The 12,037-nt window shown below is 37.1% G+C and overlaps 1 protein-coding gene across 4 annotated transcripts in view; it reads left to right on the top strand.

Annotated features, from left to right (window-relative positions):
• Positions 1–12,037, top strand: part of ME2 (malic enzyme 2) — a 71,261-nt gene that overhangs the window by 44,353 nt on the left and 14,871 nt on the right. For all 4 annotated transcript variants that reach the window (XR_004248079.2, XM_058438334.1, XM_032152270.2 and 1 more), the window contains 3 exons: positions 1,493–1,607; positions 3,162–3,304; positions 9,778–9,880. Coding sequence is in view for 3 of the 4 variants with exons in the window: in XM_058438334.1 (XP_058294317.1) it covers positions 1,493–1,607; positions 3,162–3,304; positions 9,778–9,880 (361 nt within the window). In the remaining variant the exon portion in view is untranslated. The remainder of the gene's footprint in view (positions 1–1,492; positions 1,608–3,161; positions 3,305–9,777; positions 9,881–12,037) is intronic.

Below are 12,037 nucleotides of genomic sequence, written 5' to 3'. Positions count from 1 at the left end.
TGGTAGGTCAGGTCTAACACAGTATTGATAGCTACAGTGTGTTTACTTAGCACTAAGTGAGAACCCTGTCCATCTCCATATTCATCATCAGATTATGTATTTCTTTTCCAGTGTGCAGGTAGCTTGGCCTATGGGCATTAGGCTTCCAGTGTCTCCTGATGACCCTAAACACTGCCCTTCATTTTGAAACTCTGAAAACAGTGACTTCTTATGTCACTGTTTACTCAGCCTGGTTTTCTCAGCCGATTGATGATAGTGTCCTGCTTTTCTAGCCCCTGCAGGTTCTTATCTGGAGTTATCTTGGAGTTCTGATGGAAATACACTTTTTCAGAAGTCTTCTTTTTTACCAAAATAAGAATATGAACTTCTCAGTTGGTTTTTGCAGTCAGTATGCTGTTATCTGCCTTAAATCTTTGAGAAATTCTTCATTGTTCTAGTCTGTCAGTGATATCTCTTCTGGCTTTGTGGCATTACTAAGAATTTAACTTTTATGGTTTTTGACCTGGGATTTGGAAAGGAAAGCATGTTTCTTCATTCAGCCATCTTTAACCAGAATTCCCTGTTCCTCTTGTTTCTGAACTCTTGGTAGTACAAGTCCATGGTGTCTGTCTGCAATTCTGAAATCCTAAAGGCTTTGAAATTCCAAAATTTTTTCCGAACTTTATTTTTGTGACCAATCTGATTGCCTTGAACTTACCTAGTAGCAAAACCTGACTCAAACTAATAAGAAGCTCTTTGTAATCGTAACCTTTTGTACTTGATGTGACTATTCAGAAGTTTGTTCAGTTGTGGAGTATCTGTTGGGAGGGAGAATATGTAATATTTGATGTATGCCATATTGTATTTCTAAAATATGAAAAATTCTCAGCCAGGAGTGGTGGCTCATGCATGTGGTGGCTCAGCTTCCCACTTTGGGAAGCTGAGGTGGACGGATCACTTGAACCCAGGAGTTTGAGACCAGCCTGGGCAAGATGGCAAAACCCCATCTCTACAAAAAAATTAGCCAGACATGGTGCTGTGTGCCTATAGTTCCAGCTACTCTGGAGGCTGAGGTGGGAGGATCACCTGAGCCCGGGGAGGTAGAGGCTGCCACTGTACTGGGCGACAGAGTGATACCCCATCTCAAAATAAATCAATCAAATTAAATGAAATATGAAAATTTCTTAATTTAATTCCAAAACTCATCTACCCCAGATAAAGGACTGTAGGCTTTTGTGCCATATTGGACTTAGGAAGACCTCATAGTGTAAATGCATTTTTGAGAGGAACTAGAAAGTTTCTAGGAATAATGGTAGATTTGATTTTTGTTTTCTATTTGAGTTTATGGACATGATGAAGATAGAATTGGAAGATATGGGTTGAAGAGGAAAGTAAATGAAAATGAAAAGACATTTCTGTTGTAGAAACAATGTGTAACTCATAATGATGTCTTTTTATTTCATCCTTAATATGCATTGACTAAAAAAATACTATATTTTATCTCAAAATTTAGGGACGGAAAGCAAAAATAGATAGTTATCAGGAACCATTTACTCATCCAGCCCCAGAGAGCATACCTGATACTTTTGAAGATGCAGTGAATATACTGAAGCCTTCAACTATAATCGGTAGGTAAAGTTTTTCTGATAAATAATTTTGCTCCCTGACTGTATGTTGCCAGTCATAATTACCATGTAAGATTACTAGAAATGAATTGGCAGTTTTACCTAGCTTTCAGCATGTACAATGTTTTCTGTGATAACTTTTTGGTTACCATGCATGAAATTCAGTTACCAGATGTTGCTTTATACTTTTAGGTCCTAGACACTGTGTAGTCGATCATGCTTTGCTTTTAGAGTTGGTATGATTGTTGGACTCAAAACATGAAAAAGACCAAAGCCATTTGCAGATTTTACCAGGAAAATTCTATGCAGACTCAAAGTTTTCATGGGCAACAAAGCTGAAAACTTTAAGTGTGTTTTGAGTCAGGCATTGCATAGATGCCATCAGACTATGCCATCATGGCATTACATTCTCAGCAGAAAATGTAAAAGTGTTTAAAAGAGGAGCTATTTAATTTTCTATATAGCTGTAAGTTTTTTTGTTTCTTGTTTTTTTGTTTTTTGGTTTTTTTTTTTTTGAGACAGAGTCTCACTCTGTCGCTCAAGCTGGAGTTGGCTCACTGCAACCTCCACCTCCCGGGTTTGAGCAATTCTCTTGCCCCAGCCTCCCAAGTAGCTGGGATTACAGGTACCTGCCACCACGCCCGGCTAATTTTTGTAATTTTAGTAGAGATGGGGTTTCACCATGTTGACCAGGCTGGTCTCGAACTCCTGACCTCAGGTGATGCACCTGCCTCAGCGGGTGAGACTCCATCTCAAAAAATAAATAAATAAAAATAAACAACCCCCCATTTTCCCCACTCCCCACCCCCTAGCAACCACCATTCTACTTTTTCTCTCTATGAATTTAACTACCTCATATAAATGGAATGACATGGTATTTTTCTCTTTGTGACTGGCTTTATTTTATTTAGCATCATGTCAAGTTTCATCCATGTGGTAGCAAGTTTTATCTTCCCAATTAGAGTGATGAAGATAGTCATATACTCTTTTTAAAAATTGGTTGGGCATGGTGGCTCACACCTGTAATTCCAGCACTTTGGGAGGCCGAGGCAGGCGGATCACCTGAGGTCAGGAGTTTGAGACTAGCCTGGTCAACATGGCGAAACCCCATCTCTACTAAAAATACAAAAATTAGCCAGGCGTGGTGGCACACACCTTTAATCCCAGCTACCTGGGAAGGTGAGGCATGAGAATCACTTGAACCCAGGAGGGAGAGGTTGCTGTGAGCTGAGATTGTGCCACTACACTCCAGTCTGGGCGACAGAGTGAGACTCTGTCTCAAAAAACAAAAAGTTGAAAGAATAAAATTTCCCATAATTTACTATGTGTATAGTAGACAATAAATATTTAAGTGAGAACTTTCAGCGTCTTACTTTTTTTTCTTTTCAGATTTGAGATTGTGTTCTCATAGATTTTGCATTGCTGAGATAGTGCCATCTTTGTAATGAGATATTACCTGTGTTTTTATTATCGTAGGCCTATTGTAGAAATGCTATTGATAAGCATTGCTTTTATACCTATAATGAAGTTGCTGTTTTTCCCCCTTACTTATTACAGGAGTTGCAGGTGCTGGCCGTCTTTTCACTCCTGATGTAATCAGAGCCATGGCCTCTATCAATGAAAGGCCTGTAATATTTGCATTAAGTAATCCTACAGCACAGGCAGAGTGCACGGCTGAAGAAGCATATACACTTACAGAGGTATTAATAATCACATGAATTGATATGTATATTATTTTCCCTCCACTAGCTTATTAGTTATACATTCTTACACAGTTGTTCTAGTGGTTTCCCTAGAGATTACAGCATGCATCTATGGGTGAACAAAGTCTGATATAAATTATTGCTTATACCAATTATGGGAAACAGGTACTTTATAACTCCATTGTAATGCCCTCACACTGTTTGCACTATTGTTGTGAATTTTAATTTTCTATGTATTTTAAACCCAAAATACATTATTGTTATATTTTACAAAAATTATTCAGATTTACCTACATTTTAATTTATTTATCACTATTCTTCCTGCAAGTGCTTCTACCTAGGATCATTTTCCTTCTACCAGAAGAATTCCTTTATTTAAGTGTAGGTCTTATGGTCTAATGAATTCTCTTGGTAATTTATTTTGCCTTCATTTTGAAGGATATTTTCACTCTGCATAGACGTAAAAGTTGGTAAATACTTGAGCATTTTGAAGATATCATTTTACTGTTTTCTGACTTTTGTTTTCTTTTTGATGATATATCATTGTCTTAGGTTTTTAACAGTTTGACTACGGCGGACATATGCGTGGTTTTCTTTGTATTTATTCCACATGGGGATTATACTGCTCCTGAATCTGTGGCTTGATGTCTGTTTTTGGTTTTTGTTTTTTCTGTTTTGAAAAAATATCAGCCAGTGTCTTTACTTTGGCCACATTCTCTCTGTCATCTTATGGGACTCTAATTATATGGTTAGAGATATATTTCATATATCTTTTACACTGTTTTCCATATTTACTATCTCTCTTGCTCTGTGTGTTTCAATCTGGTGATTTCCTTTGGCCCTATTTTCCAGTTTGCAGATTCTCTGTTCAGCTGTGCTCATCTGTTAGGTTCTTAATTTTAGTTGCTGTATTTTTTCGTATGTAGAATTTCTGTTTTATCTGTAATTTATTAATTTAGTAACAGACTTAAAATCATGTACTGTAGAAATAATCAATCTCTAAATACTGCTTTCTTGTACTCACATTTCATGAAACTTTTCTTTTTACTCTCTTCAAATGCATCTTCACCATCAGTGTTTGTCTTTTCTAAGGCTGTTTTTTTTGAGTCATCTGACACTGTGGAGAACAAATTTTTATTTACATCCAAACTGTTTAAGATTCACTACTTTTAGATCTTTGACACTACCACGGGTTTATAGCCCAATTACAAATATCTGCCCATAAATCACTTGACATTTGGGTTTTTTTCCTACCATTCTGTAAGGATGTAGTTGTAATCTCCACAATTTCTTTCTATATTGTTGTGGTAAGTGATCTGAGTGGCTCTAGGAAGTGATTTTTAAAGGCTTGTTTACAATGATGTCTAGCAGCTATAATTGCTAGATTACATCCTTGAGAATAAGTAATAAATCTGTGATACATTTTTTTAATCTTCACTCCTTTAAAACAAAGTTTTTTATAGTAGAAAAATATTATAGTATATCTCTCAAAAGCTAAGGATTCTTTTAAAAATATAACCACAGGGCCGGGCACGGTGGCTCACGCCTGTAATCCCAGCACTTTGGGAGGCCAAGGTGGGCAGATCACGAGGTCAGGACCATCCTGGCTAACACAGTGAAACCCTGTCTCTACTAAAAATACAAAAAAAATTAGCCAGGCGTGGTGGCGGGTGCCTTTAGTCCCAGCTGCTGGGGAGGCTGAAGCAGGAGAATGGTGTGAACCCAGGAGGCAGAGCTTGCATTGAGCCAAGGTCACGCCACTGCATTGCAGCCTGGGTGACAGAGCGAGACTCCGTCTCAAAAAAAAAAAAAAATATATATATATACACGTGTGTGTATGTATATATATATATATATGTGTGTGTATGTGTATATATGTGTGTATATATGTGTGTGTATATATACACATATATATACATACACACACGTATATATATATATATACACACACACACGTATATATATATATATATGTATATATACACACACACACACACACCACAGTACTGTTTACCTCATAATTTGAACAATAATTACATCTTGTCATTTAATTTTTTTTTTTTTTTTTTGAGACAGAGTCTCTCTTGGTTGCCCGGCTGGAGTGTAGTGGCACAGTCATAGCTCACTGTAGACTCCAATTCCTGGCTCAAGTAATCCTCTTGCCTCAGCTTCCTCAGTAGCTGGGCCTACAGGCAAATACCACCACACTCAGCTAATTTTTTTATTTTTATTTTTGTAGAGATAAGGTCTTGCTTTGTTGGCCAGGCTGGTCTCAAATTGCTGACCTCAAGTGATCCCCCACCTCAGCCTCCCAAAGCGCTGGGATTACAGACATGAGCCACTGTGCCCCACCTAATTTCTTGAACATATGAATTGCAATTAAAATTTTCTGATGGTAACAAATATCTCACTCGTTTTTATTATCTATCTTTTGTTCTGTCTTGGTTATCAGGTTTGTTTGTAAGGCTAATTTGTCCTTTTTTTTTTTTTTTGAGGTGAAGCGTCGCTCTGTTGCCCAGGCTGGAGTGCAGTGGCGTGATCTCACCTCACTGCAAGCTCTGCCTCCCAGGTTCACATCATTCTCCTGCCTCAGCCTCCTGAGTAGCTGGGCACCCGCCACCATGCCTGGCCAATTTTTTTGTATTTTTAGTAGAGATGGGGTTTTACCATGTTAGCCAGGATGGTCTTGGTCTCCTGACCTTGTGATCCGCCCGCCTCGGCCTCCCAAAGTGCTGGGATTACAGGCGTGAGTCACTGTGTCCGGCCTGTTTTTGTTTTTTTTAATTGAGTGATGGATAGTGTAGAAAAAGAACTATAGCAATAATTTAAGGCTGTGAATAAAGTTATCTTTGGAGAAAGGGGCTTTACTTTTTCGAGTAGATCGCCATAATCCAGTCAGGATGTGGTCCACATGAGGCCTGGGGTATTTCCAGTTTGCCCTTTCTCCTGATATCCACCCCTTTGGGTATGAATCATCAAAAGTCCTGAGGTATTTATCAGCACCTCTCATCCTTAACGGTCCCTGAGCATCCATTTTCCTCTCAGTCATCATGAGACTTTGGGTAGCTTTGCTGTTCAGGGTCTCAGTCACAGCTTTTGATTTGGAAATCAGCAGTCATCTTGAGGGGAAAAGCTTCAAATGCTAGGCTCATATATCTTGCTTCCCTCTTCTTTTGAATCTTGGAAACCTCTCTTCCCCAACACCAAACTCTATCTTGTTAGGTCTCTACTTGCTTACAAAAATTTTTAAAAATGTATTTTATCTGTTTTTTTAAATTGTAACCAGAGGAAAATTTGGTATGAAACAACCCAGAAAATCATTGCCAAAGCAGAACTCTCAGAACTTCCTGAACTTAATATTCATACTCTTGATATATTTGGCATTCTTTTTTTTCCCATTGTTAAACACTGTGTAGGCCAGGCACAGTGGTTCATGCCTGTAATCCCAGTACTTTGGAATGCCAAGGTGGGCGGATCACTTGAAGCCAGGAGTTCAAGGTCTGCCTGGCCAACCCAAAATACAGGTGAAACCCTGTCTCTACTAAAAATACAAAAAAAAATTAGCCAGGTGTGGTGGCTCACGCCTGTAGTCCCAGCTACTCAGGAGGCTGAGGCTGGAGAATAGCCTGAACGCAGGAGGCAGAGGCTGTGTGAGCCAAGATCGTGCTACTGCACTCCAGCCTGGGCAACAGAACAAGACTCTCAAAAAAAAAAAAAAAAAAAAAAACCAGCAAAAAAAACAACCTTTATGTTGACACATGTATTCTCTCAAAATTCCATTTGCTTCTGTGTGGCCACTCTGTTAGTCAAAATAAATTCTCATGACTGTTGGTTTCCAATTGATATAATAATTATTGAAATCTCTTCTTCTAAATCAATCACAAAATCACCATACAGATATTTAAAAATTAGTCTCTTTAGTATACTGTCTTATCTTTTTATTACTTTTAGCTTGATTGCCTGTCCTCTTCACCAGGCTTTACTACTTAAAACTAATGGTTATTGCTCCCCAAATTAAATCTTAGTCTTCTACAGTGACTATTTGGTAAATATATTAAATGCATTGTGGATCGTTGACATTTCCAAAATATAAAAAATTTAAGTGTTTCGAGCAGTAGTAGTATATCACCAGAAGACTGCTCATTTAAGAATTTTATTTTTTGAATAAATATTATTGTAATAATGTACGTTATTGGAATAAATAATTCCCCAAGGAGACTAGTTTGATATACTGTATTTCATCAGTTTTAAGATCAAGGATTGCTTGAGCCCATGAGTTTGAGACCAGCCTAGGCAACATAGCAAAACCCTGTCTGTATAAAAAATTTAAAAATTAGCCAAGCATGGTGGTGCACACCTGTGGTCTTAGCTACTTGGGAGGCTGAGGTGGGAGGATTGCTTGAGCCCGGGAGGTTGAGGCTGCAGTGAGCTGTGATCGTGCCACTGAACTCCAGCCTGGGCAACAGAATGAGACCCTGTCTCAAAAAATAAAAAATAAAAAGAGTATTGTGTCATAGCTTACTTTTACATAAATTCTTTCTTAGTGTTACATGAAATAATGCCATAGAATTTTGAGTAGTCATCAGCTGTTAAATTTTTAGTCCCCTTTTGTTTTCACCATGGAGGTGTTACTCCAACACCCTTTGCCACTCAGTGAGAAAAATACTTTAAAAAAAAAACTTCATAGTTGAATTGCCAGCTGCTTACATAGACCAACTTGGACTTCAGAATAAGAATATACTATTGTCATTAAAACCTGGCCACATTTAAGCCATGGATTAATTATTGGGTTAAATGGGCAGGGAGGCAGGGATGATGACCTGGAGAATGTGAACAGCTATAGAATCTTGTCATTATTGAAGAGATTCCCAAGATCTTTCTAAATTTCCAAACTTACTGATATCATGAGAACATTTTTTCCATGATGTGCTATATTGTATAATCTACCTTATAAGACTATTAAAATTAATGGTGCCAGAGAAATAATTATGTACTTACTGTGATAACATGTATGACATTAACCATGAACTAACCTTAATCGTCAAAGAAACAAAATTTTTAGTCACAAGTAATGTTTAGAACAGATAGATAATTGTAATAGCTATCCATAGAATAGGTAGAAAATGATATGACAATATAGAGTTGCAAGTCTAAGGTAGTCAGCTGTGCCCTACTAACATAGTTAGCTTGCTTCTACTCTTAAACCTTGTATCATTTTGAAATGGAAAGTATGTCTTGTAAAAGTAATGCTTACTCTGCATTATTGACCTTCAGATTACCTGGAGTCAAATTCTTGAATGTTAAATCCACTAAAGCCAAGGGTCTACAATACTATAAAGAATAATAATGCCATTAATTCTCTTAGAAACACTGAATATGCCAGTAACATTGATTATATGCCATTATAGAGCATAGTATCAAAATTGGATAGATGTGACAAATTTGGAGAAGTATTCTTCTTTAACAAGGCTTCAGGCCATTTGTTTTCCTGGAGTGATACTGTGGTCATACCACATGCCTGTGTTATAAGCTGCCTGCTGCTAGGTGTTATTGCATCACTGAAAACCTGTGGCTGTGGAGTTACAAAAAAATCTAGATTAAGATTTAACTACTACAGTTTTGATGTGTGACTTTTGACAAAGTATTTGAAAATGTTATAGGCTTAGTTTTTTGATTTTTTAAAATTAGTGAAATGGAGATGATGAAGTTTTCATGATGGCAAAATTAACTGAGTTAACACATATAAAGTACTTGGTAGTTAGTTTTAGCAGATATACAGTAAATGGCAGCCATTTGTTTTGGTATTTCCCCTTCATTCATAGGTGTTTATATTGGTCTTTATAATATGGAATGGTATTTATTGGCCATCTACATTTTAAATTTCTTTTTTTTTCTTTTTCTTTTTTTTTTTGAGATGGAGTCTCGCTCTGTTGCCCAGGCTGGAGTGCAGTGGCATGATCTCGGCTCACTGCAACCTCTGCCTCCCGGGTTCAAGTGATTCTCCTGCCTCAGGCTCCTGAGTAGCTGAGATTACAGGCATGGGCCAACACACCCAGCTAATTTTTTGTATTTTTAGTAGAGATAGGGTTTCACTCTGTTGGCCAGCCATCTCAAACTCCTGGTCTCCAGTGATCTGCCCACCTCGGCCTCCCAAAGTGCTGGGACTGCAGGTGTAAGCCTCTGTGCCTGGCCTTAAATTTCTTAAAAATAAGTGTCTGGTTTTTAAATTTTTAGTAATAAATGATTTTTAACTTTATTAATTATTATTTATTGAATGTATACTACACATAAAACAAACCTCATTTTAACAAAAGGATTGTAATGAAAAGATTGTTATATAGTATATTATGCCTTGTTTCCAGGTAATATATTGGTCTGCTTTACTCCAGGACTTGATTTTGTATGAATTCACCTCAATTTTCTCATCCACAGAAAATAATAAAATTGAAGTTATTTCATTTTATTAACAGGGCAGGTGTTTGTTTGCCAGTGGTAGTCCATTTGGGCCAGTGAAACTCACAGATGGGCGAGTCTTTACACCAGGTCAAGGAAACAACGTATATATTTTTCCAGGTAAATGCCACCATTATTTATGTTATAGAGCAATAGTTAATTATGTAAAAATACTTAATGGAATTCTTTGGAATGGAAAATTGAAATGAGCAACAGTATTACAGAATTTTGGTATAAATGTACAAGGAAACTCAAGGAATTCATCGAATTCAGCATGCTCCATTTTCTCTGAAAATTTTTATTATTTATTATTAATTATAATATTATTAATTAAATTTGTTTTTATTATAGAAATAATGTATTGCATGATTTGTAAAAATGCTGAGGAACAGAATGGCACAAAATTATGTAACCCTCTCTATCTCCCCTCGGTGTACCTCCTTAATCATACTTCTCAGAACCATTGTCAATAATTTGCTGGGAGTTTTTCTGGCGGTTACTATCGTGACTGATAGATTTATTTCCCAGGTTCAAGCAGTTCCCTTGCCTCAGCCTCCCGAATATCTGGGACTACAGGCATGCACCACCACACTCGGCTAATTTTTGTATTTTTAGTAGAGATGGGGTTTCACCATGTTGGCCAGGCTGGTCTCGAACTCCTGACCTTAGGTGTTCTGCCCTTTCCAGAGTGCTAGGATTACAGGTGTGAGGCACCAGGCACAGCCAGGTGTTCTTATTTTTTAAGATACAACCACTATACTGGTATCACACCAAAGGAAATTAAGAATAATTGCTTAATATCATTTATCATTAACTCAGTTCAACAACTTATTTTTATTCCCAATACCTTTTTTTTATTCTAGAATTGCTCTTTCTAAATAGCTACTTTAAAAACAAAAACAGTTACAGTATTCTTTCAGCTTTTTCTGGAGAATTATTAGGATTCCTTTCAATATTTCTTCCTTTGTGCTGTATTTTCCATAAATTTCTGGTGATCCTCAGTTGTCTCTTTGTTTTAAGCAAGATTATGTTGAGTAAAACAGGAATTTTGTATGATTTTCTTTTGCACTTGTGTCTTTTTTCTTCTGGTAGGGCTTTCCCTGACTAGCTGATAGCAGGCTCTGATTAAGATATGACAAGTAGACTTATAGTTTATATAGGCTGGCATCAGGCAAGCATGTATAACTGTTGTCAAAGTAAAGAGGGTATTTAGTCTGTGAATATCCTGGTGCTTTTCTATATTTTTCTCCCTTTTTTGCCCCTCATGTTTTCCTGTATGTCTCTTGAGACATAACTTCTATAATAGAAACTGTCCTGTCATCCATAATCTCCTTCTAGAACTTGATAATGTTCAAAATTAATGTGTTCTATTCAGTAACATTTCTATGGCCTAAAAGACATGAGGGTAGGAAAGGAAATACTTTTCTGCTGATTTTAACAAAGCTATTTTTTTAAACTTTTTTTTTTAGTTTCAGGTTTGTTATATAGATAAATTGTGTGTTGCAGGGGGTTTCATGTATAGATTATTTCATCACCTGGGTAATAAGCATGGTACCTGACAGGTAGTTTTTTGATCCTTACCCTCTTCCCGCCCTCTACCCTTAAGTAGGCCCCAGTGTCTGTTGTTCCCTTCTTTGTGTCCATGAATTCTTATCACATAGCTTCACTTGTAAGTGAGAACATACGGTATTTGGTTTTCTGTTCCTCTGTTAGTTCACTTAGGATAATAGCCTCTAGCTCCATGCATGTTACTGCAAAGGACATGATCTCATTCATTTTTATGGCTGCATAGTATTTTTTTTTTATTTATACATGTGGTGTATATGTGCCACATTTACTTTATCCAGTTTACCATTGATGGGCATTTAGGTTAATTCTATGTCTTTGCTATTGTGAATAGTACTGCAGTGAACATGCACATGCATGTGTCTTTATGGTAGAATGATTTATATTCCTTTGAGTATATACCCAGTAATAAGATTGCTGGGTTGAGTGGTTGTTCTAAGTTCAGCAAAACCATTTTTTAATATCATACCTGAGTATTAAGGAATTTAGCAGTTGATTATGTTTATATAACACTTTAAAGTCCTAACTTTAATAACAGTTGTGGATACCATAAATATAGACATTAAAAATGACCTGGCCAGGCATGGTGGCTCTCGCCTGTAATCCCAACATTTTGGGAGGCCGAGGCAGGAGGATTGCTTGAGGCCAGGAGTTTGAGACCAGCCTGGGCAACATAGTGAGACCTTGTTTCTTCCAAAAATTAAAAAAATT

Source organism: Hylobates moloch, unplaced genomic scaffold, assembly GCF_009828535.3.
Source record: "Hylobates moloch isolate HMO894 unplaced genomic scaffold, HMol_V3 SCAFFOLD_5, whole genome shotgun sequence".
Lineage (NCBI taxonomy): Eukaryota > Metazoa > Chordata > Mammalia > Primates > Hylobatidae > Hylobates > Hylobates moloch.
The sequence above is the reverse complement of the archived record's forward strand: the minus strand, read 5'-3'. Positions and strand labels throughout refer to the sequence as shown.